The 21,362-nt window shown below is 35.6% G+C and overlaps 5 protein-coding genes across 7 annotated transcripts; 3 read left to right on the top strand and 2 right to left on the bottom strand.

Annotated features, from left to right (window-relative positions):
• Positions 1–654: 654 nt before the first annotated feature.
• On the bottom strand, positions 655–1,962 carry LOC107062770 (F-box/kelch-repeat protein At3g23880-like). The gene has a single exon (XM_015313777.1). It carries the CDS (start codon positions 1,907–1,909, stop codon positions 773–775), a length of 1,137 nt encoding a protein of 378 aa, XP_015169263.1. The 5' UTR covers positions 1,910–1,962; the 3' UTR covers positions 655–772.
• Positions 1,963–4,486: 2,524 nt separating this feature from the next.
• On the top strand, positions 4,487–9,540 carry LOC102585186 (probable LRR receptor-like serine/threonine-protein kinase At3g47570). 2 transcript variants are annotated; one of them, XM_015313795.1, is made up of 5 exons: positions 4,487–5,581; positions 5,868–6,083; positions 6,169–8,163; positions 8,267–8,640; positions 8,968–9,540. In XM_015313795.1, the coding sequence occupies exons 1-4, from the start codon at positions 4,612–4,614 to the stop codon at positions 8,611–8,613; spliced, it is 3,528 nt and encodes a 1,175-aa protein (XP_015169281.1). In that variant the 5' UTR covers positions 4,487–4,611; the 3' UTR covers positions 8,614–8,640; positions 8,968–9,540. The 2 variants fall into 2 exon arrangements, with proteins under 2 accessions (XP_015169281.1, XP_006358149.2); XM_006358087.2 differs by lacking the exon at positions 8,968–9,540 and having other exon boundaries at positions 8,267–8,835.
• Positions 9,541–10,864: 1,324 nt separating this feature from the next.
• On the top strand, positions 10,865–14,339 carry LOC102584873 (probable LRR receptor-like serine/threonine-protein kinase At3g47570). Its single transcript, XM_015313751.1, has 9 exons — positions 10,865–11,585; positions 11,918–12,133; positions 12,223–12,366; positions 12,424–12,570; positions 12,721–12,900; positions 13,168–13,455; positions 13,570–13,756; positions 13,803–13,912; positions 13,993–14,339. The coding sequence occupies exons 1-9, from the start codon at positions 10,865–10,867 to the stop codon at positions 14,337–14,339; spliced, it is 2,340 nt and encodes a 779-aa protein (XP_015169237.1).
• Positions 14,340–14,352: 13 nt separating this feature from the next.
• Positions 14,353–18,188, top strand: LOC107062758 (probable LRR receptor-like serine/threonine-protein kinase At3g47570). Its single transcript, XM_015313750.1, has 4 exons — positions 14,353–14,423; positions 15,838–15,992; positions 16,136–17,974; positions 18,058–18,188. Exons 1-4 carry the CDS (start codon positions 14,353–14,355, stop codon positions 18,186–18,188), a joined length of 2,196 nt encoding a protein of 731 aa, XP_015169236.1.
• A 762-nt stretch (positions 18,189–18,950) lies between these two features.
• Positions 18,951–21,058, bottom strand: LOC102602091 (DNA-directed RNA polymerase V subunit 7-like). 2 transcript variants are annotated; one of them, XM_006358057.2, is made up of 2 exons: positions 20,968–21,058; positions 18,951–19,755 (listed from the first exon to the last, which is right to left on the bottom strand). In XM_006358057.2, exon 2 carries the CDS (start codon positions 19,743–19,745, stop codon positions 19,203–19,205), a length of 543 nt encoding a protein of 180 aa, XP_006358119.1. In that variant the 5' UTR covers positions 19,746–19,755; positions 20,968–21,058; the 3' UTR covers positions 18,951–19,202. The 2 variants fall into 2 exon arrangements, with proteins under 2 accessions (XP_006358119.1, XP_015169280.1); XM_015313794.1 differs by lacking the exon at positions 20,968–21,058 and adding an exon at positions 20,710–20,907.
• Positions 21,059–21,362: the final 304 nt, after the last annotated feature.

The raw sequence follows: 21,362 nt of genomic DNA, 5'->3' as shown, positions 1-21,362 counted from the left end.
AGTACATATAAGCCATATTAAAATCGCATTGTAATGATTTTGATATTGGCTTTATTTGAGTTACTAATATCTATGAGTTATAAACTTACTGGACAATTTAAATTTCTAAGTTCAAACTTGAAATAATGTGTTGAAAGATAAAAACTAGTATGAAAAACTTTAAGAAATATTTATAAATTACATCCCAGTAAATAATTTTTAGGTATGCATATTAGTTCCAGAGTAATATCTGATCAGAAACTAGATGACAGGACCCTGCAAGAAAGTGCATATAGTCAAAGAATGTTGGAATCGTTTCTTCCTCTGTATGAGTTAATATGGCCTTGAGTTCAAAAAATACTGAGTATGATTACAGATACACCGAGATGCCAATTGCACACTACACGTTTTAATGGTCGAAATTGTTTCGCCTATCTTACTCAAAGAAGTAGAACACTAAACTCAGGAGATGCAATTCAATACTCCATAAAATACAGTTCTCTTTTGATAAAGCAGAAAAAGTTGCATTAAAAGGTATCTATATTATTTGGAGATTCCACCATGTTGTATATCAACAATTGTGACAAATGAGGCTAGTTTTCTTACTACAGATAGCAACTTAAAGTACATATCTTGGACCATAATGAGGCCAATTACTAAACATTTAAATGCCTAAGTTTATGACAGATCCGATACAGAACTATCATAGGAATGTTTATGAAACACAGACAAGGAAAAGTAGAATATAATATGTTGGAATCGCTACATTTACTTCAGTTCAGCTATGTGTCTGTTAGCTCAATCTTGCTCTTACTGGATTTGAAGCCTTCCTCTTCCTTTTCAGTTGATTGCGGACACGCCTGAACCCCTTAATTGATACAAGGCTCTCAGTATAGTTGGAAAGTGAAAGAATAGGATTTATTCCCATTTCCCACCTCTGTTTTGTTGTCACGTTGAACAAGAACGGCATGTTTGGAGCATTTTCAACTACTATACCTCCACCAGTAAGACCCCAATGCATTGAAAAGCCAAAATCCGTGTGAAAGGTGTCCTTCTTTTTCCAGTCACACTCCTCTGCAGAGATATCAAGTTCAATCTCCCAAACGTCAATACACGCCTTGAATTTGCTGGGTGAAGAGTATGCAAGCAATGCAAATGACCCATGATAGTTCGTGGCCACAAAAGTTTGAGATTTAGTTATCACTTCTTCCGGTAAAGGAATTATGAAGAACTTCTCTATACTCCAAACAAACGAGGCAAGAACAGTACTTCCATCCAAGTCCTTGGCAACCCAGTAAGGAAGCCCTTCAACAATTACATTACAGAAGCAGGTATTCAATTTAATTAAGCGACTATCAGACTTCACTTCTTTCCAAGAGTCCGAATTTGTTGAGTAAATCTCAAGTATAGTCAATGGCCAACCTGTTTTATAGCTTAGAACCCTGATGACCTTGTAATCATCACAACCTTTTTCATATCCAAAACCCATACTAACATCACATTTGCGTGTCTTTTCAGGGTTATCACTGTGCACAGGAAACATCTTGTATTGATTAATGGAAGGGTTCCAAATGCAAATCCATTGACGGGAAGCAATATTAGTAGCTAGACAGATCAAGCCATTGATTGAACCTATAACAGTATAATCTGTCCTACATGGTTCATTAAGCTTTATCAAGTTGCCAGGATTTTGTATACGGATCAAACGATTTATCTTCCCAGTCTGAACAAAGATACAATGGTTATCAGGGTCTGAACTAAACCTCTTGCGATGCAGAGTCATAAACCAGGGGCTTGAAATCAGATCGCAATAGCCCTTATGTGAGCACTTCAATCGCAGCAGAGTTTTAACTGGTAATCTTGAAAAAATAACACCAAGAATCTCTTCGTGAAGACACGGAATATCGGTAATTCGTCTTCCTTTCTTCATCTTCTTCAGAATACAAGGAAAATGGAGATTCTATTTCTGGTTGAGACAATGAATCAAACAGTTTTGTATGCAGAAAGTAGAGTACTCGCCCAAATTTAACTAAAAATCTTCAAGAAATTGCTCTGATTTAAGCACTCACCTTGAGAATCATTTGATGAGAGGCAGAAATCCAACCCAAATGAAGAAGAAACACGAATTACTCTCTCTCTCTCTCTCTCTCTCGGTGGAAACGATTCTTTTTAACTGATTTTTTGCTTCTCAACTGATTTTTCTCTTTATTTATAGGGGTAGAAAAAGTTTTGAGATGATGCTGAGCTACTTTGACGTGGGGCTGACATGGATAGCCAACTAAGCATTTTTGGTGACGTGGAATGCCAATTAGGATTTACATCCGGTGAGTTTACCGGTCAACGTCGTGCAAAAATGCAAAAGAGTATGAGTTAATTTTCCCTTAATTGAGGAAATTTCATAAATAACAAAAGATATTAAATTTGACAAGCCCTTTTAGCTACCGTTTGCTTAAATGCGTTTCATAGTTATAGTTTTGTTTGCTATGGGTATTTCTGTTTTTATAATTCGCTTGATGATATACAAACATGGTAAGTATATAGAAATTCTGTATTTATACATTTAGGATTTTTTTGAACCTATGCAAATTAAATGTATCAATGCGATATTATATACAAGTTAGGGTAAGCATAAACAAATTTTGGATCTATACAATTAGAAAAATTCTTGATTTATACAATTAAGAATCGAATTATACAAATTCTGAATTTATACAATTAGGAGAGAATTATACAAATTCTGGACGTGGGCCAAGTAATTATGATTGTAAGTTAATGACAATTGGTAATTTAATTAAATTGTGAATAGCTATATTAACTAATTAACTAATATATATTTGTTTATCCACTTAATTTTCCCTTAATTTAACCCCTTCATTTTGTCGCCTAATTAAACAAGTAAAAGCCGTTTAAAATGACAAAAAGGTACTTAGATGACCCATGGGCTAAATATTTGATATGGGGCTAACAATAGAATTTCAATTGACATTTAACAGCTAAAATGTGTTCTTAAATTGTTTTTTTTCTATTGTGAAATGCAAAAGCTGAGAGTGTACATTATACAAATATATATATCCTTGATATATGTACATCTACTCATGATTATGTGTATTTTTGTTGGTAGGGTTTTTATCTTTTATATATACTTCGGGTATGTTTGGTATGAAGGAAAATATTTTTTTGAAAAATGTTCTCTAGAGAATAAGTGGATTTCCTACTTATTTTTTTTTGTATTTCTTAGATAAGTAAAAATCATTATCCTATAAGCATTTGTGTATAGTTTAGAAAAATACTATATGGGAGATAGGGGTGTCGAATGGTGAGGATGAGGGCTATAGAAGCTAGGTGAAGATGAGGCATGTTGAAGGGTGAAGAAAACTGAATCAATGTGGAATATCACTAAAATAGAACTTGTTTTCCCTACTTTCCTTAGAGAGCTCATTTTCAAAATATTTGACTAACTAAACATGAAAAGATTAAAAAAATTATCTTTTGTACCAAACACACCCTTCATATTTACTTTTCATACAAACGGTTGAGATAGTAACTTTAGAGGAAAATGTACAGAAGAGAGAGAGAATATTTCTCCCTAAGTATGAAGATGAATATGAATTAGTCGGACCAGTAAATTTTAGATACCGATGATTAAATGGAAGAAGAAGAAGCTAGTGGAAGATTAATATAAGCGTGGTTGGCAAGTTGGGTTCTTTTTGGTACCCAAAATGTCAAAATTGGATGGCACCACCAAAGGGAATGTAATGGCTTAAAGCAAATGTGTATATTTCAATACTCAAGTGAAAAGTTGACTGGATTTATATAAAATCTAGTAGATCTTGAAATCCAGAAAATAAGTCAATCTGAATAAGATCACATAGCCTAGTGCGTGACCCTACTTGAGTTGAGTTTTGATTCTTAAGCAATCAATGTCTATATCCCAATTCTCCTTTTCACATTTACAATTCAGACCATACTGAACATACAATATGAAATTGTGATATGAATATAAATGAAGTTGAAATTTTGTTTGGATATACAATTTGGATTTCTCAAATTATAAACATTAAACCCTACAAATTATGAAAACCATCAAAATTTCTTCAAGTCGTATACAATTTTACCAAATGAACGAACTATAGTTCATAAATAAAATATCAAAATATCCTAAAACATCACATTGAGCAATCACATATCTCCATATTCCTATTATAACTAAATATTTGTGTTTATAAACTTTCAAATACACATAATTTTATAAAAATTCACTAGTCAACAATAGTAGAAACTAATTAATCATATATTCTTCAATATAATCCTTTCACATGGTATGAACAATTTCTTCACGTTTAGCATGAGTTTTTTTTGTAAAACTTAAAATAACATATATTTTTTATATATAAAATATAAACTTATGGGTCAAATTTTACAACTTTTTGAAATCATGATTTGAAATTGCAGATGATATTTTTTTTTTGTGTGGATAATTACATGATCACAAATGGCATGTTCAAAGACTGATTTGAAATAGTAATTTCATATTGCACAAACTAAGAAAGTGAATGGGAATTAGCTTGTCTCTTTCCTTTTCTGTGTCGTGAATCCCTGTTTTATAAATATTTAAATGTACCGCCATATTCTATGCAATTACGGCGAACACATTTTCTCCCATTCACTCAGAAAAAAATGAGGATTTCATTAATGGAGAAAAATCCCTCTTTTCAGCTTCTAACAATTTTGTTCGTTCTTCTTCATGCTCTAGCAACTTGCTTAGCCATGAATTTTAGAACTGATCAAACTTCTCTTCTCGCGTTGAAATCCCAAATCACTTCAGACCCTTATCAAATTCTTTCAACAAACTGGTCTTCTTCTGCCTCTGTTTGTAACTGGATTGGTGTCACTTGTGGCTCTCGTCATCAACGAGTTACTTTACTCAATATTTCAGACATGGGATTTTCGGGCACCATACCGTCACAACTTGGCAACCTCTCTTTTCTTGTTTCACTTGATCTAAGCTACAACTATTTCCATGGTGAACTTCCACTTGAGTTTTCTCGTTTGCGAAAATTGAGAGCTATTAATCTTAGTTTCAACAACTTCACCGGAGAAATCCCTAAATTCCTCGGTGATTTTCAAGACCTTCAAATATTGTCTCTTGAAAACAATAGTTTTAGTGGGTTCATTCCTTCTTCTATCTCAAATATGAAGAATCTTGGATTCCTGAATCTGAGGTACAACAATTTAGAAGGAAATATTCCAGCTGGAATAGCCGCTCTTCGGAGTTTGAAATGGTTGAGCTTTGGATTTAATAAACTCAATGGTTCCAATGTGCTCTCTATGTTCAACATCTCTACACTAGAATATTTGGATCTCAGAAATGCTGGTTTAACTGGTGATTTTCCATCTGATTTGTGTGGTCGTCTTCCAAGATTGCAAAAACTTGGACTTAATTTCAATATGTTAAGTGGAGAGATCCCAAGACGTATATCAGAATGCTCGCAACTTCAAGTCTTACTGTTGATGGAAAATAACTTGATTGGAACAATTCCAGGAGAACTTGGGAAATTACAACTGCTGCAACAATTAGCTCTCGGAAATAACAAGTTAGAAGGTATGCAGCTTCCAATCTTAACAATATCTACATATATAGTAATAAATCGAAGATATTGTTTTGTGCTGAGCACATGCATTCACTTTAATTTTCAGTTTCGACAAGAGGTTAAGTGTTCAATTTTCCTCTCTTAAACAAGCATATGTATGGTTTTGACCTGGTGTGAGAATTTGTTACATCACCTTTGCTTATACCTGTCTGTTAAATTATTTAATGAGGTATTGAGATTGGTTCAACTTAATTCCTTAAGACTTTCATTCGATAATTTTGCATAACAATTTGACAGGCACAATTCCCAATGAAATTGGTCATCTTCATAACTTGAAGCAATTGGGATTGGAACAAAATGCATTAACAGGCTCAATCCCATTAAGCATATTCAATATTTCATCACTTCAAGTTTTATCAATGTGGGACAACAAGCTTGAAGGGCCTCTACCAAGAGAGGTTGGAAATTTGACTATGGTTAACGTACTTGATCTTGGAATGAATAGCTTGACGGGTATGGAATAATATTTTACCACAGGATTTCAGAATGCTAGTTCTTTCAATACTTCTTCTAATGGTAATCTTACTTCATTCTGCAGGCGTACTTCCAGATGAAATCGGTAACCTTCAAGAGTTGCTGATGCTGAAGTTGGATTTCAATAATTTTAGTGGGTCGATCCCTATTGGTATATTTAATATCTCAACTCTTGTATCTATTACACTCACGCAAAACCGCATTTCAGGTAATCTTCCTAACACTATAGGCAGCGGGTCACCCAATCTTGAACGAATTTTTCTAGGTGCAAATAACATTGATGGTCTTTTACCTAGTTCCATCTCAAATTTGTCTAAGCTTACTGTTCTCGAACTCAGTGCGAATGAACTCACGGGTTCAATTCCTGACTTTCTAGGAAACTTAAGACTTATTGAAATCCTCAACTTGCAAGGTAACTCCTTCACTAGTGACTCTTCAATGTTGAGTTTTATTACTCCTTTGGCCAATTGTAAATACTTAAGAGAACTGATATTGTCTATCAATCCTCTAAATGCAATACTTCCAAAATCCATAGGGAATCTTTCTTCTCTTCAAACGTTTGAGGCAATAGGTTGTAATCTCAAAGGCCATATTCCAAATGAAATTGGAAATTTGAGAAATTTATCTTATTTGAAGCTGGATGAAAATGACTTTACTGGAATTGTCCCTTCGACAATAAGTTCTTTGGAAAAACTTCAACAGTTTTCACTTAGTGCAAACAGAATAAGTGGTCCTTTCCCAATTGTTTTATGTGAGCTACCCAACTTGGGCATGCTAAACCTTTCACAAAACCAAATGTGGGGAAGTATTCCTAGTTGCTTAGGAGATGTGACTTCTCTAAGGGAGATTTATCTTGATTCCAATAACTTTACTGCTAGCATACCATCAAGTCTATGGAACCTCAAAGACATTTTGAAGCTGAACTTGTCTTCTAATTTCTTCAATGGCTCTCTACCATTAGAAGTTGGAAATCTCAAGGCTACAATACTTCTGGATCTTTCCAGGAACCAAATCTCAGGCAACATTCCTGGTACATTGGGAGGTTTACAGAAATTGATCCAGCTATCTTTGGCTCATAACAGAATTGAAGGATCTATTCCTGAGACATTTGGGGAACTCATAAGTTTGGAAGCATTGGATCTTTCAAATAACAATATTTCCGGTGTAATTCCAAAGTCATTAGAGGCACTCAAGCAACTACAGTCCTTTAATGTCTCATTCAACAGGTTACACGGGGAAATTCCGAGTGGTGGACCTTTTCTTAATCTCCCTTACCAGTCTTTCTTGTCGAATGAAGGATTGTGTGGTAATCCTCAAAAGCATGTCCCAGCTTGTCATTCAAATTCAAAGAATCATTCTAATTCAAAGAAAAGAAGAATGATATGGATTGTAGTTGTCTCTTCAGTTATCTCTATAATAGGGCTTGCTTCAGCAATAATTTTCGTGTTGATGCGACATCGGGGTAAAGTAATCAAAGGTGAAGATGAGTGGTCGCCTGAGGTAACACCACAGAGATTTTCTTATTATGAACTTCAAAGAGCAACTCAGGGGTTTGATGGAAATAACTTGCTAGGTAGTGGAAGTTTTGGTTCTGTTTTTAAAGGGACATTGGCAGATGGGATGATACTAGCTGTCAAAGTTTTTAATGTGCAGATGGAAGGTACATTTCAAACCTTTGATAGAGAATGTGAAATCTTGAGGAATCTTCGTCACAGAAATCTCACAAAGATCATTAGCAGCTGCTGTAACTTGGATTTTAAAGCATTGGTACTTGAGTACATGCCAAATGGGAGCTTAGACAAGTTGCTATATTCTCAAGATTATTCTCTAAATATAATGCAGCGATTGAATATCATGGTCGATGTTGCATCTGCTCTGGAATATCTCCATCATGGTTACTCTGTACCTGTTATTCATTGTGATCTGAAGCCTAGCAATGTCTTACTTGACAAAGACATGGTGGGACACCTAACTGACTTTGGCATTGCAAAACTTCTAACAAAAGAGGAATCTATTGCTCAAACTACAACCTTTGCCACAATTGGTTACATTGCTCCAGGTGAATCATTTATTTAACTTGTAACAAAGTTTTTGATTAACAGTTAATCAGATTTACGCCTTTTAAGTTCAGTTGCTGACGTATTTTAATTTTTCTTTTCTAGAATATGGATTGGAAGGCCTTATATCCAAGAGGTCTGATGTTTATAGTTATGGTATCATGTTGCTGGAAACTTTTACAAAGAAGAAACCTAATGATGAAATGTTTACGGGCGATTTGGATTTGAAAAGCTGGGTACATAGTTCACTTCCTGATAAGCTGGATGAAATCATAGATGCCGACTTACTAACAGTAGATGAACAAAAGCTAAATGAAAAGTTACAGTATGTGTCATCTATCATGGAGTTAGCCATGAATTGCACAGCTAAATCTCCGGCTGAAAGGATGAACATGACTGATGTTGTAGCTGCATTGGAAAAGATCAAGCAGCAGCTTTCTTCATGTTACTGATCGAATGGCTTAATGACATGACATCAGGTACTTTTTCCATATCACTTTTGGGAAGTAAAAAGGAAATATGTAAATTTCATTAGCATTTTAATCAGTAATTGCTCTTCAAATGCTTTTGCAAGAGACTATGTGGCTATTGTAACTGTCCTTTGTTGAGATGAGTCTTCTGTACAATGTATTGCTAATTAAGGATCAATAAAATGCAGTGCTTCTTAATTTTAAGTGAAGTGATCCCCATCTGGCCTTATAAATATCATCCAAAAGAGTCATTTGCCCTTGCTTTAATCTTGTATCCAGTGAAAATGATAAGTGCTAACACTCCTAGATGTTTTGATGATCTCCTCACAAGTGCAGGGACCTGGTCCTCTGCAGAGTATGAATACTCGTCCAGTGGTGAAAGTGTTGAACAGCTGTAAAAGTTGTTCGTGTCAGAAAGTTGGTGAAGTTGCAGAGTACTTCACCAATCAGAATGGGCGTAGTTGTTTGTACATTGGACAATGGCTTTTCATGGTTGATATATTCAACACTCAAACAACAAATTCATTATTCATTCAAAAAGAGATTTTTCAAGCTTCAAAAACAGCAGGGACCTGATCGATTGCTTAAAGTGCTTCCTGTATCAGTTGTTACTTTGTTTGCTTGTAATAGTTCTTATATGTATGATTCGTTTCACTTGTGAAAGAAACGTTTCAAACTTGTGTAAATCATTGTAAGAACTAGGTTAAGGGTAACTTAGTTTCTTACTCTAAAGTCTATATTAATCAGTTAGGATTAGTATAGTGGGCAGTGTTGTATTTGCTCTGGCTCAGCTAAATGATAGGAGATATTGCTTAGTGTGGAGATTAGCAGGCTAATCTTCATTTTGTAAACTGGCTTTTACTTTTGCTTGGAGAAGATTAGTGGAAGCAGTTTGAAAAGTCCTATTGAGAGCAGGTCGTGGTTTTACTCCCTTGAGCAAGGAGGTTTCCACGTAAAGTTGTTTGTGCAATCTTTACTTTCAGCATTTATTTTACTGTTTGTTATTGTAATTGTGCTGAGGACTTGGTCCCATCAAAATCGGTGGACGCATACATTCCAATAGAAAATACGTGTTTCAATCAGCACGACATCATAGAAGAAATGAATCATTCAGCACTACACTCTGTTCAGAATTTTTTTTTAAAAAAAACATAATTTTGTAAAAATGGTGCTGTAGAAATATTTTGGAAAAATGTTGAGATCGCAATTACCTGGTGCCATTTATAGAGTGTCATTGATTGAGTAATAGATTGATTCATCGATAATTCACAGGACAAGTAAATTTGGAAATCATAAAGTTCAAATCCTAGATCTTCCAGCTAACTGAATCTCACCAAAAGATTCTTCTTCAAGAGAGAGGTCCAGAAACAGCAAGCTTATCGATCAAGATAACCAAATGATATCGGGATTGGACCTTTTAGTCTCTTATTAGCTAACCAAAACATAATGAAATCTGGTTTCTCAAAAGATCTAATTAACCTTTTGGTGACCCTCTAACTTACTAGCTCTAGCGTACCAGCAAGGGAACTTGAAGACATGTATTAATATAAAAAAAGAGTTATCAAATGATCTCATAAACTTGATGGCTATATCAATTAGAGGCTTACAATCAATGCAGGAAGAAAGCCATTTAAGCGGATAAACGTAGTCCCCAATATCTTCAAGTCTACAAAATCTTCCCAAGAGGAAGCAAAGATAATTTCTTGATCAAAAGTCACTTCATTTACATGTTTTATTACTACGGCCAGCGAAAAAGAATTAGTCAGCAACATCAAAAGTAAGAAGGATAGAACACAAAAAGACCTTATAGAGATTTTTGCATCTCAATTTCACCACTTTAACATCTCATTAGTAGTGGAGATTTGGTTTAAGTAATTACATGTTCAAAGTCATTTTAGTTACTTAGTTAACAACTTATTACTCTAACTGATTGAAGTATTAATGAAGTTCATAAACAAAAGCAAGCACATGTTGATTGGCAAAACAGCTACAATAAGTTTATTGGATGATGATGCTTTTTCATGTGTTAGCATTTATTATCTACCAGATCTTGATTCATTTTTTCAACTCTTTTTTTTTGCAAAAAAATTCTAGCAAGATGACTTGCACAATTAATTAAGTTAATAACAACTGGTGCAGTTTAAAACAACTACATTGTCTTCTCCTTTACTGTAAATCTAATCAGTTCCAAGTTACAACCAGCAAACACATGTCCTTTCACATTCTATTAACAATGGAGAAAGCCTCGCCTTTTCAGCTTCTCGCATTTTTATTAACATCTCTTCACCTTTTAGCAACTTGCAGCTTGGCCATGAATATTAGCACTGATCAATCTTCTCTTCTTGCCTTGAAATCCCACATCACTTCAGATCCTTTTCATGTTCTTTCGACGAACTGGTCTTCTTCTACCTCTGTTTGTGATTGGATTGAAATCACTTGTAGCTCTCGCCATCAACGAGTGATTGCACTGAATATTTCAAACATGGGTTTATCGGGTACTATCCCGCCACAACTTGGCAACCTCTCCTTTCTTGTTTCACTTGATCTAAGCAAAAATGATTTCTGTGGTGAACTTCCATCAGAATTTTCTCATTTACGGAGATTGAGAGTCATTAAACTTAGTTACATCAACTTCACCGGAGAAATTTCAATTGGAATAGCCCCTCTTCCGAGTTTGATACGGTTTTCCATGGGATACAATAAATTACTCAATGGCTCCAATGTGCTCTCTAAATTCAACATCTCAACCCTTGAATATTTGGATCTCAGAAATTCTGGTTTAACTGGTGATTTCCCTTCTGATTTATGTCATCGTCTTCCTAGATTGCAAAAGCTTGCACTTGGCAACAACATGTTAAGCGGAGAGGTACCAAGAAACATATCTGAATGCTCAGAGCTTCAACTCCTAATGTTGTTTCAAAATAACTTTGTTGGAACAATTCCAAGAGATATAGGTAACTTGCATCAGCTGCAACATTTAGATCTTGCAGATAACACGTAAAAGGTATGGCTTTACCATTTTTCTCGGGACATTAGATTTAACTTATTTAAAAGAAAATGTATTTTAGAGAGTTGAAGTGTTTGGACAATCTTTAAAAAAATGTGAGTATTTTTTTAATAGTAGCATAAGAAGATTTGTTTGTTTTCACTAATTGCTCCGTCACTTCTCCTCTCGCTTTGTATACTTGTAGCCGGTTTGACCAATCTTCCGGCATACCCATTTGGAAGTTAAGCTCTTGTTAAATATATGATTTTTATGTGATATTTCTGTTTAACAATATGACAGGCACAATTCCTGATGAGATCGGCCATCTTTATAACTTAAAGAACATATTCATGGATAAAAATTATTTAACAGGCTCAATCCCTTTAACCTTATTCAACATTTCATCACTTGAAATGCTATATATGAATGATAACAAGCTTGAAGGACCTTTACCAAGACAGGTTGGAAATTTTACTATGCTTGCCTGGTTTGATCTTTCCAATAATTACCTGGCAGGTACGGGGAAAAAATCTAATTCAAGTCATGTTAGAATTTTTTGTTTTTTGGGATACGTCTTCTGATCATAATTATACTGAATTTTTCAGGTGTAATTCCACATGAAGTTGGTAACCTTCAAGAGTTGACAGACCTTCCATTGTTTTACAATGAATTTAGTGGGTCGATCCCTATTGGTATCTTTAATATCTCATCTCTTGTAACTATTGGACTCACAGAAAACCACATTTCAGGTAATCTTCCATCCACTATAGGCAATGGGTTACCTAATGTTGAAAAAATATTTCTAGGTGGAAACAACATTAATGGTGTTTTACCTGGATCCATCTCAAATTTGTCTAAGCTCACCTTTCTCGAACTCTTTAGTAATGAATTTACTGGTTCAATTCCTGACTCTCTCGGAAATTTAAGACAACTTGAACTTCTCAACTTGTACGGTAACTCCTTTACAAGTGAATTGAGCTTCATTACTCCTTTGGCCAATTGTAAACACTTGAGAATATTGATATTGTCTTTCAATCCTCTAAATTCAATGCTCCCGAGATCCATTGGCAACATCTCTTCTCTTCAATCATTTATTGCTGTAGGCTGTAACCTCAAAGGCAATGTTCCAAGTGAGATCAGAAATATGAGAAATTTATCTACTTTGTCTCTGGGAGGTAATAACCTTACTGGAATTGCCCCGACGACATTAAGTTCTTTGAAAAACCTGCAACGGCTTTTTCTTGATGCAAACAGAATAACTGGTCCTTTCCCAATTGTTTTATGTGAGCTACCCCACTTGGGGATACTAAGCCTTTCACAAAATAAAATTTGGGGAGATATTCCTAGTTGCTTGGGGAACATGACATCCCTAAGGGAGGTTTATCTTGATTCCAATAACCTCACTGCTAGCATACCTTCAAGTCTATGGAACCTCAAAGACATTTTGAAGATGAACTTGTCTTCTAATTCCTTCATTGGATCTCTACCACTAGAAGTTTGAAACCTCAAAGCTGCACTACTTCTGGATCTTTCCAGGAACCAAATATCAGGCAACCTTCCAAGTACATTGGGAGGTCTACAGAAATTGATTCAACTATCTTTGGCTCATAACGGAATTGAAGGATCTATTCCTGAGACATTTGGGGAACTCCTAAGTTTGGAAACATTAGATCTTTCATATAACAAAATGTCTGGTGTGATTCCAAAGTTATTAGAGGCACTTAAGCAGCTAAACTCCTTTAATGTCTCATTCAATAGGTTAGATGGGGAAATTCCGAGTGGGGGACCTTTTCTTAATCTCCCTTACCAGTCTTTCATGTCGAATAAAGGATTGTGTGGTAACCCTCAAAAGCATGTCCCAGCTTGTCCTTCTTATTCAAAGAATTAGTCTAAGTCGAAGAAAAGAAATCTGATATGGATTATAGTTGCCTCTTCAGTTATCTCTGTAATAGGGCTTGCTTCAGCAATAGTTTTCATGTTGATGAGACGCGGGGGTAAAACGATCAATGTTGAAGTTGAGTGGTCTCCTGAGGTAGCACCACAAAGATTTTCTTACTATGAACTTCAAAGAGCAACTCAGAGTTTTAATGAAAATAACTTGCTTGGTAGTGGAAGTTTTGGTTCTGTTTATAAAGGGATGTTGGCTGATGGGATGATTATAGCTGTTAAAGTTTTCAATGTGCAGATGGAAGGAACATTTCAAACCTTTGATAGAGAGTGTGAAATCTTGCGGAATCTTCGTCACAGAAATCTCACAAAGATCATTAGCAGCTGTTTTAACTTGGATTGCTCCAGGTGAATTCTTTATTTAACTAGTAACAATGTTATGGTTTAATGCATTAAAAATGCTGACTTATTTCCTTTTTTCTTTTTAGAGTATGGTCTGGAAGGCCTTATATCCAAGAGGTCTGACGTTTATAGTTTTGGCATCATGCTGTTGGAAACTTTTACCAAGAAGAAACCCAGTGATGAAAAGTTCGCAGGAGATTTGAATTTGAGATGCTGGGTGCATAATTCACTTCCTGATGAGTTGGATCAAATCATAGATGCTGACTTACTAACAGTCAATGAACAAAACTTAAGTCAAAAGCTGCAATGTGTGTCATCCATTATGGAGTTAGCCATGAATTGCACAACTAGTATTCCAGTTGAAAGGATGAACATGACTGATGTTGTAGAAACATTGAACAAGATCAAACAAAAGCTTTCTTACTGTTATTGAACTACCTAACAACATGACATCAGGTGCTTTTCATATCCCTTCTGAAAAGAACGAGGTTATAAGTTCAGTAGCATTTGACCATCAGTAAGTGTTCCTTGTTATTGCAGGAGATTATGTGGCTATTGGAAGTTAAAAGGATTGAAGTTCATATACTTCTTACGTCAAGAAGTTGCTATGATTTTGGGACTACGTACTATTATAAAAAGCCGATGATAGCTTGTGTACTTCTTCCTTTTTCTTGTGTAAACCAAGAGGGCCTTTCCATAACCTGATGTTCTAAGCACCCTTCCAATTTGATGATACAAGGAATGTAAGCCATTTAAATAAACTATGTTGAATCCATTGTATATATCTCAAGTTCTCCCAAGTATTCAACTGACTTAAAAAAATTTCTCCAAAGAATAGAGCAGCAAGATATGCATATTCCTTGATAGTTTTCACTAGTTACTTTGACATCGGAGTTCCTTTCTGTTACTGATCTATCCATATATATATAGTCAACTAGTCAAGGTTTTACCTTGTTATGGCATTGAACATGCATGAAGGAGAACTTTCATACAGCCACAGATAAATGAAGGGTAAACAAGAAAATATCTTAGGCAGAAAGGGAGTTGAATTTGAAGTTCTTGATTTGTACAGTCAAGGGTGTATGAACTGGGTGCCAAAGAGGGCAACTAGTGGGGCAAATAGTGAGTCGAAAAAGGGTTGTAAATTTTCCAGAGTCAACTCAAATAGTTTATTTATTAATGACTGCATGAAGCCTGGAATAAATTCATTAATTCAAATAGTTTAGGGTATTGATGCAAAGATCCAACCTAGGAAAGTTAACGACCTAGCTAGAGAGTCAACTCTTATTCCACTCTTTTGTATGTCTGTATACTGATAACCACAAACAAATTTTCTATGCCAAAATCTAGATAGCTGTGTTTAGCAACATCTCACCATTAGCAAAGTTTCCTTCTCTTTAAGTAACAGATTAATTTAGTTCAATATATGGTGCAAAGTCAACTTCCTTAGTGGAGTAATATATTACTTAGGCCATAAACTTATATTTTAATGTATTAGCATTTATTAGCTAGCTACCAGATCTTGAATAAATTTACTTGCACAATTAACGGACTAAATAGTTGCTAGAAGCATTTTACAATTCCAAGTATTATGTTGGTTTCAATAATATAGAACTATGTACTAGCATTATATTTTCGATTATAAATCTAATCAGTTTCAATAGGTATAGATCATTATATTGCTGCAATGATCAAACCAGAAAACTCATCAATGGAGAAAACATCCTCCTCCTCCTTTCCGCTTCTAGAAATTTTATTAATATCTTTTCATGTTATAACGACATGCTTAGCCATGAATATCACTATATCAGCACAGATCAATCTTCTCTTCTAGCCTTGAGAGAACACATCACTTCAGATACTAATCACATTCTCTTGACAAACTGGTCTTTTTCTAACTCAGTTTGTAACTGGATTGGAATCACTTGTAGCTCTCGTCATCACAGAGTTATTGAACTGAATATATCAGGTATGGATATTACTGGTACCATCCCACCGGAACTTGGCAACCTCTCTTTTCTTGTTTCACTTGATCTAAGCAAAAACAATTTCCATGGTGAACTTCCACCAGAGTTGCTTCGCGGAAGTTGAGAGACATTGATCTTAGTTACAACAACTTCACCGGAGAAATACCAAAAGGAATAGCCACTCTTCCAAATTTGAAATGGTTCATCTTGAGATGCAACAAATTACTCAATATCTCATCTCTTGTAGTTCTGGGAATCTTAGGAAACCACATTTCGGGTAGTATTCCTTCCACTATAGGCAATGGCTTACCTAATATCGAAGGAATTTATCTAGTTGGAAATAACATCAATGGTGCTTTACCTAGTTCCATCTCAAATTTGTCTAAGCTTGAATTTCTCGAACTAGGTGGAAATGAACTTACGGGTTCAATTCCCGAATCTCTAGGAAATTTAAGACTACTTAGAAATCTCAACTTGTACGGTAACTCCTTCACAAGTGAATTGAGCTTCATTACTCCTTTGGCCAATTGTGAAAACATGACAAGATTGTTATTGCCTTTCAATCCCCTAAATGCAATGCTTCCAAAATCTGTTGGCAATCTTTCTTCTCTTAATTATTTTTCGGCAATAAGCTGTAACCTCAAGGGACAAATTCCAGATGAAATTGGAAATATGAGAAAGTTATCTACTTTGGAGTTGGATGACAATGACTTAACTGGAATTATCCCGACAACGATAAATTCTTTGAAAAACCTTCAACGGCTTTCACTTGGTGCAAACAGAATAAGTGGTCCTTTCCAAATTGTTTTATGTGAGCTACCCAACTTGGGCATGCTAAACCTTTCACAAAATCAAATGTGGGGAAATATTCCTAGTTGCTTAGGGGATGTGACTTCTCTAAGGGAGATTTATCTTGATTCCAATAACTTCTCTGCTAGCATACCTTCAAGTCTATGGAACCTCAAAGACATTTTAAAGTTGAACTTGTCATCTAATTTCTTCAATGGTTCTCTTCCACTAGAAGTTGGAAACTTCGAGGCTGCAACTCTTCTGGATCTTTCGAGAAACCATATCTCAGGCAACATTCCAAGTACATTGGGAGATCTACAGAAATTGACTCAACTATCTTTGGCTCATAACAGAATTGAAGGATCTATTCCTGACACATTTGGGGAACTCATAAATTTGGAAGCGATGGATCTCTCGTATAACAAAATGTCTGGTGTGATTCCAAAGTCATTAGAAGAACTTAAGCAACTACGCTCCCTTAATGTCTCATTCAACAGGTTACATGGAGAAATTCCGAGTGGAGGGCCATTTGTTAATCTCACTTACCAATCTTTCATGTCGAATGAAGGATTGTGTGGTAACTCTCAAGAGCATTTCCCAGCTTGTCCTTCTAATTCAAAGAATCATTCTGAGTCAAAGAAAAGAAGAATGATATGGATTGTAGTTGCCTTTTCAGTTATCTCTGTGATAGTGCTAACTTCAGCAATAGTTTTCGTGTTGATGAGACATCGGGGCATAACAGTCACTGCAGAAGACGAGGGATTGCCTGAGGTAGTACCACAAAGAATATCTTACTATGAACTTCAAAGAGTGACTCAGGGCTTTGATGAAATTAACTTGCTAGGTAGTGGAAGTTTTGGTTCTGTTTACAAAGGGACATTGGCAGATGGGATGATTGTAGCTGTTAAAGTTTTCAATGTGCAGATGGAAGGTACATTTCAAACCTTTGATAGAGAATGTGAACTCTTAAGGAATCTTCGTCACAGAAATCTCACAAAGATCGTTAGCAGCTGTAGTAACTTGGATTTCAAGGCATTGATACTTGAGTACATGCCAAATGAGAGCTTAGACAAGTTGCTATATTCTAGAGATTTCTGTTCAAGTATGATGCAAAGATTGAATATCATGGTTGATATTGCATCTGCTCTGGAATATCTCCATCATGGTTACTCAGTAGGAGTTATTCATTGTGATCTGAAGCCTAGCAACGTGTTACTTGACAACGACATGGTGGGACACCTGACTGACTTTGGCATTGCGAAACTTTTAACCAAAGAAGAATCTATTGCTCACACTAGTTACATTGATCCAGGTGAATGCTTTATTTAACTAGTATAACAGTGTTATGGTTTAATGTGTTAAAAATGCTGACATAATTTATTTTTTATTTTCTAGAGTATGGTCTGGAAGGCCTTATATCCAAGAGGTCTGATGTTTATAGTTTTGGTATCATGCTGTTGGAAACTTTTACCAAGAAGAAACCCAGTGATGAAATGTTCGCGGGAGATTTGAATTTGAGAAGCTAGGTGCATAATTCACTTCCTGATGAGTTGGATCAAATCATAGATGATGACTTACTCACACTAGATGAAGAGAACTTAAGTCAAAAGCTGCAATGTGTGTCATTCATTATGGAGTTAGCCATTAATTGCACAATTAGTATTCCAGTTGAAAGGATGAACATGACTGATGTTGTAACAACATTGAAAAAGATCAAACAAAAGCTTTCTTCCTATTATTGAACTACCTGCTAACAACATGACATCAGGTACTTTCTAATATTTCTGTTGGAGAAAAAAAAAGGTTTTAAAGTTCAGTGCTTTAACCATCAGTAATTGTTTCTCTAACGTTATTGCAGGAAATTGTGTAGCATATGTTAAGTTAAAGGGATGGAAGCTCTTTATTTTTATTTTTCATATTTCAAGAAGAAATTACTATAATTTTGGAGAGTACTGCTAACAAAAGCTGCTGATAGCTTTTGTACCCTTTTCTTATTCTTAATTTCCATCTTTTTATTCTCTATTTTTGTGCATAACCAAAACTAAAACATTTTTACTTTTCCTCTTCCTCTTCATCACCAATTTAATATACTACTCAATGACATGTTATGCTCATATTTCATGTAGGAAAAGAGAGAGCCTTTCCATATCATTCATTTCTCTCAAGATCAATCCTTAATGAGAATGTATCCTTGCATACACAGAAACAAAAATACTACTGTACAAAGTATCACTACTTGCTTCTTTTAAACAAACTAGAGAGAAATATCAGTCAAGAGAACTATTTGGAAAGGTATTTTAAGTAAAGGTTTATCACCTTAACAAGTTAATGTATCTGCAAACACATGCTATGCCTTGAAACATTTACATGACCACTTGAGGGCTTAAGCAACCAAAGACACTAAAGAGGTCAGCAACATCAACAAAAAAGTCACATTCAATTCAAAACAGTACTAAACATAGATATTGCTACAGAAGTTAGCTTTTTACATGTCACTGGTCTATGTCTGAAATGAGCCAATCACGGTGAATAACCGAAATCTAAACAACAGTTTGTGAGATGGGTCCGAGGTAATCACCCTCCAAGCTCACAACTGCTTGGAATTCCTTCTCCGCCTCCACATACCTTGCTCCAAACACGATGAAACGCACCACAGTGTGTTTCTCAATTCTTGACATCTTCTCATTCATAAAGATAGGATTTTCTCCAGGCACATACTTGTAATCCGCCATCTTCTGATGAGAGAGGTATACCTTGTTGGTGGGGCCACATCTCAAGAAGACCCCGTGCTTCAAGATCTTGTCAACAACCCCTTCCAAGATCTCTCCACGGAATAGCTTGAAGGTAAGGCAGCTGAATTCCACAGGGAAAAGCACATCACCAGTGTGGTCTCGAACTTTCCCTTCTCCAATCCTCTCCAATGAAGTGAGAGCCATAAAGTAACCAAGATTTTTTGAAGCCTTCTTGGAAGCAAAGTCATCCATGAGGCGAATAACAATTGCCTTCTGAAGCATTAAGCCTTCAACATCAAGGTTCTCAGCAGGGATTATCACATTCCATGACAACTGAGATTTCACATACATTTTAAAGGACCTGTCACAAATCAAAACACAGTGGGCTTTAACAAGGGAAATATGAGCCTTTCAAAGAAACCATGCAGTCACAGTAATTCCAGTATGGAAGTTCAAGAAAATGTTTTGAATTTCATATGCCACAACCACAAGAAATGCAGTGCACATCTACTGTAATTTATCCATCAGGAGAAGATTTCACATCCTCACACACTGTTAAGGTGCCAAAGGTACTGGGTATAGAACGGCAAGAGACAGAATGGTACAAGGATTTGGACGCGGTGTCTTAACTAGCAGTATCAGTCATCTTTCCCTCATATAAGTCGCAGAGATTGGCTTGAAACATCACAGGCAAACATAGAAGACTACACAAGTTCACTCCTGTGAGATAGACTTTATCAGCTCATACAAGAATACAACAATCAGGCTGTTCCAACATCATCATTAATTAGATATTACCCCCACGCCACCCCACATCTCTAATAAGAGTATTTACACCAATATGAAACTCTTCTAACTCGGCTAAACCAACCATTGGAGGTAGAATGGTGAAATAGAGAGTTTCCCACTGACAAAGAAAGAATTTTTCAAATCATCAAATCGCTTGTATAAGCCAACTGCAGGGAAGTTTCAATGCCCAGCATGAGTTGGTAACTTAAGAAAAGAGGGTGGAAATTTTTTTTCGAACCAGTCAAATTATATTTACAATGTTAAGTAGATAAAACTGAAATTCGTAATGAATAACACACATATCCATCCTTCTCACTGAGCTTTGGGCAACATGTGAAAACCAACCCAAATTCGAATTTATCAAATGCCCCATATTTCAATCAGCCTCCAGAGTCAAAAAGCATAGGCATTTCAGATAGGCAATTACAGTTATATAAGAGTAAATTTAGATAAGAAAAAGGAACCACCGAATAATCAAGAACATTACGAGGGAAATTAAAGGATCCAATTTTTGCCCCATATTTACCTGGGGTTAGGAAAACTTTCAATGACTAGGGTAAAATCAGCAGGGTTTATGTGCCAAAAGATAAATTGGGACTTCACTTTTGCTTTTAAGCTTCTAAAGTGTGCGGAACAGCGGCAAAAATGGAAGAAACTTAGATTTATGTTACAGTATACTACAACATTGCATGATCGGAAAGTAGCAAGTAAAGGAAACAATTTGAAAAATTCTTAACATAGAAAGCAAGAAGAAAAAGAACCGGCGACGGCAGCTGAGACTAACCTTTGGTGGACGGCACTGTTGGAGACTGAGATAGTGAGGTACGGGAACTTTACAACTGGGTTCAGCTCAATCAGTGATTAGTGGTGGCAAATGGGCGGGTTGAAAATGGGTCAATATAAATGGTAATAATTTAATCCGCTCATATTTGATAGGGAAAATTGTATATAATGGCAAATTATTAATTCAAATTAAATGCTATAAATATAGTTTGATTTAATTATACCTCATAGCAAACTGTTGCTATTTCACCTCTCTCCTGGTGAATCTCACTCGCCACTCTCGTTCTCTCCCTCGCCTCTCTCGTTTTTTATACAAATGCAAGTGTATAAAGTGCGTTTGTGTTTGTATAAAGCGAGAGAAAATTGTATATATACATATATTTTCGTTCCCCTCTC

This window comes from Solanum tuberosum, unplaced genomic scaffold (assembly GCF_000226075.1).
Source record: "Solanum tuberosum cultivar DM 1-3 516 R44 unplaced genomic scaffold, SolTub_3.0 scf00265, whole genome shotgun sequence".
NCBI lineage: Eukaryota > Viridiplantae > Streptophyta > Magnoliopsida > Solanales > Solanaceae > Solanum > Solanum tuberosum.
This window is presented reverse-complemented; position numbering and strand designations above follow the sequence as displayed.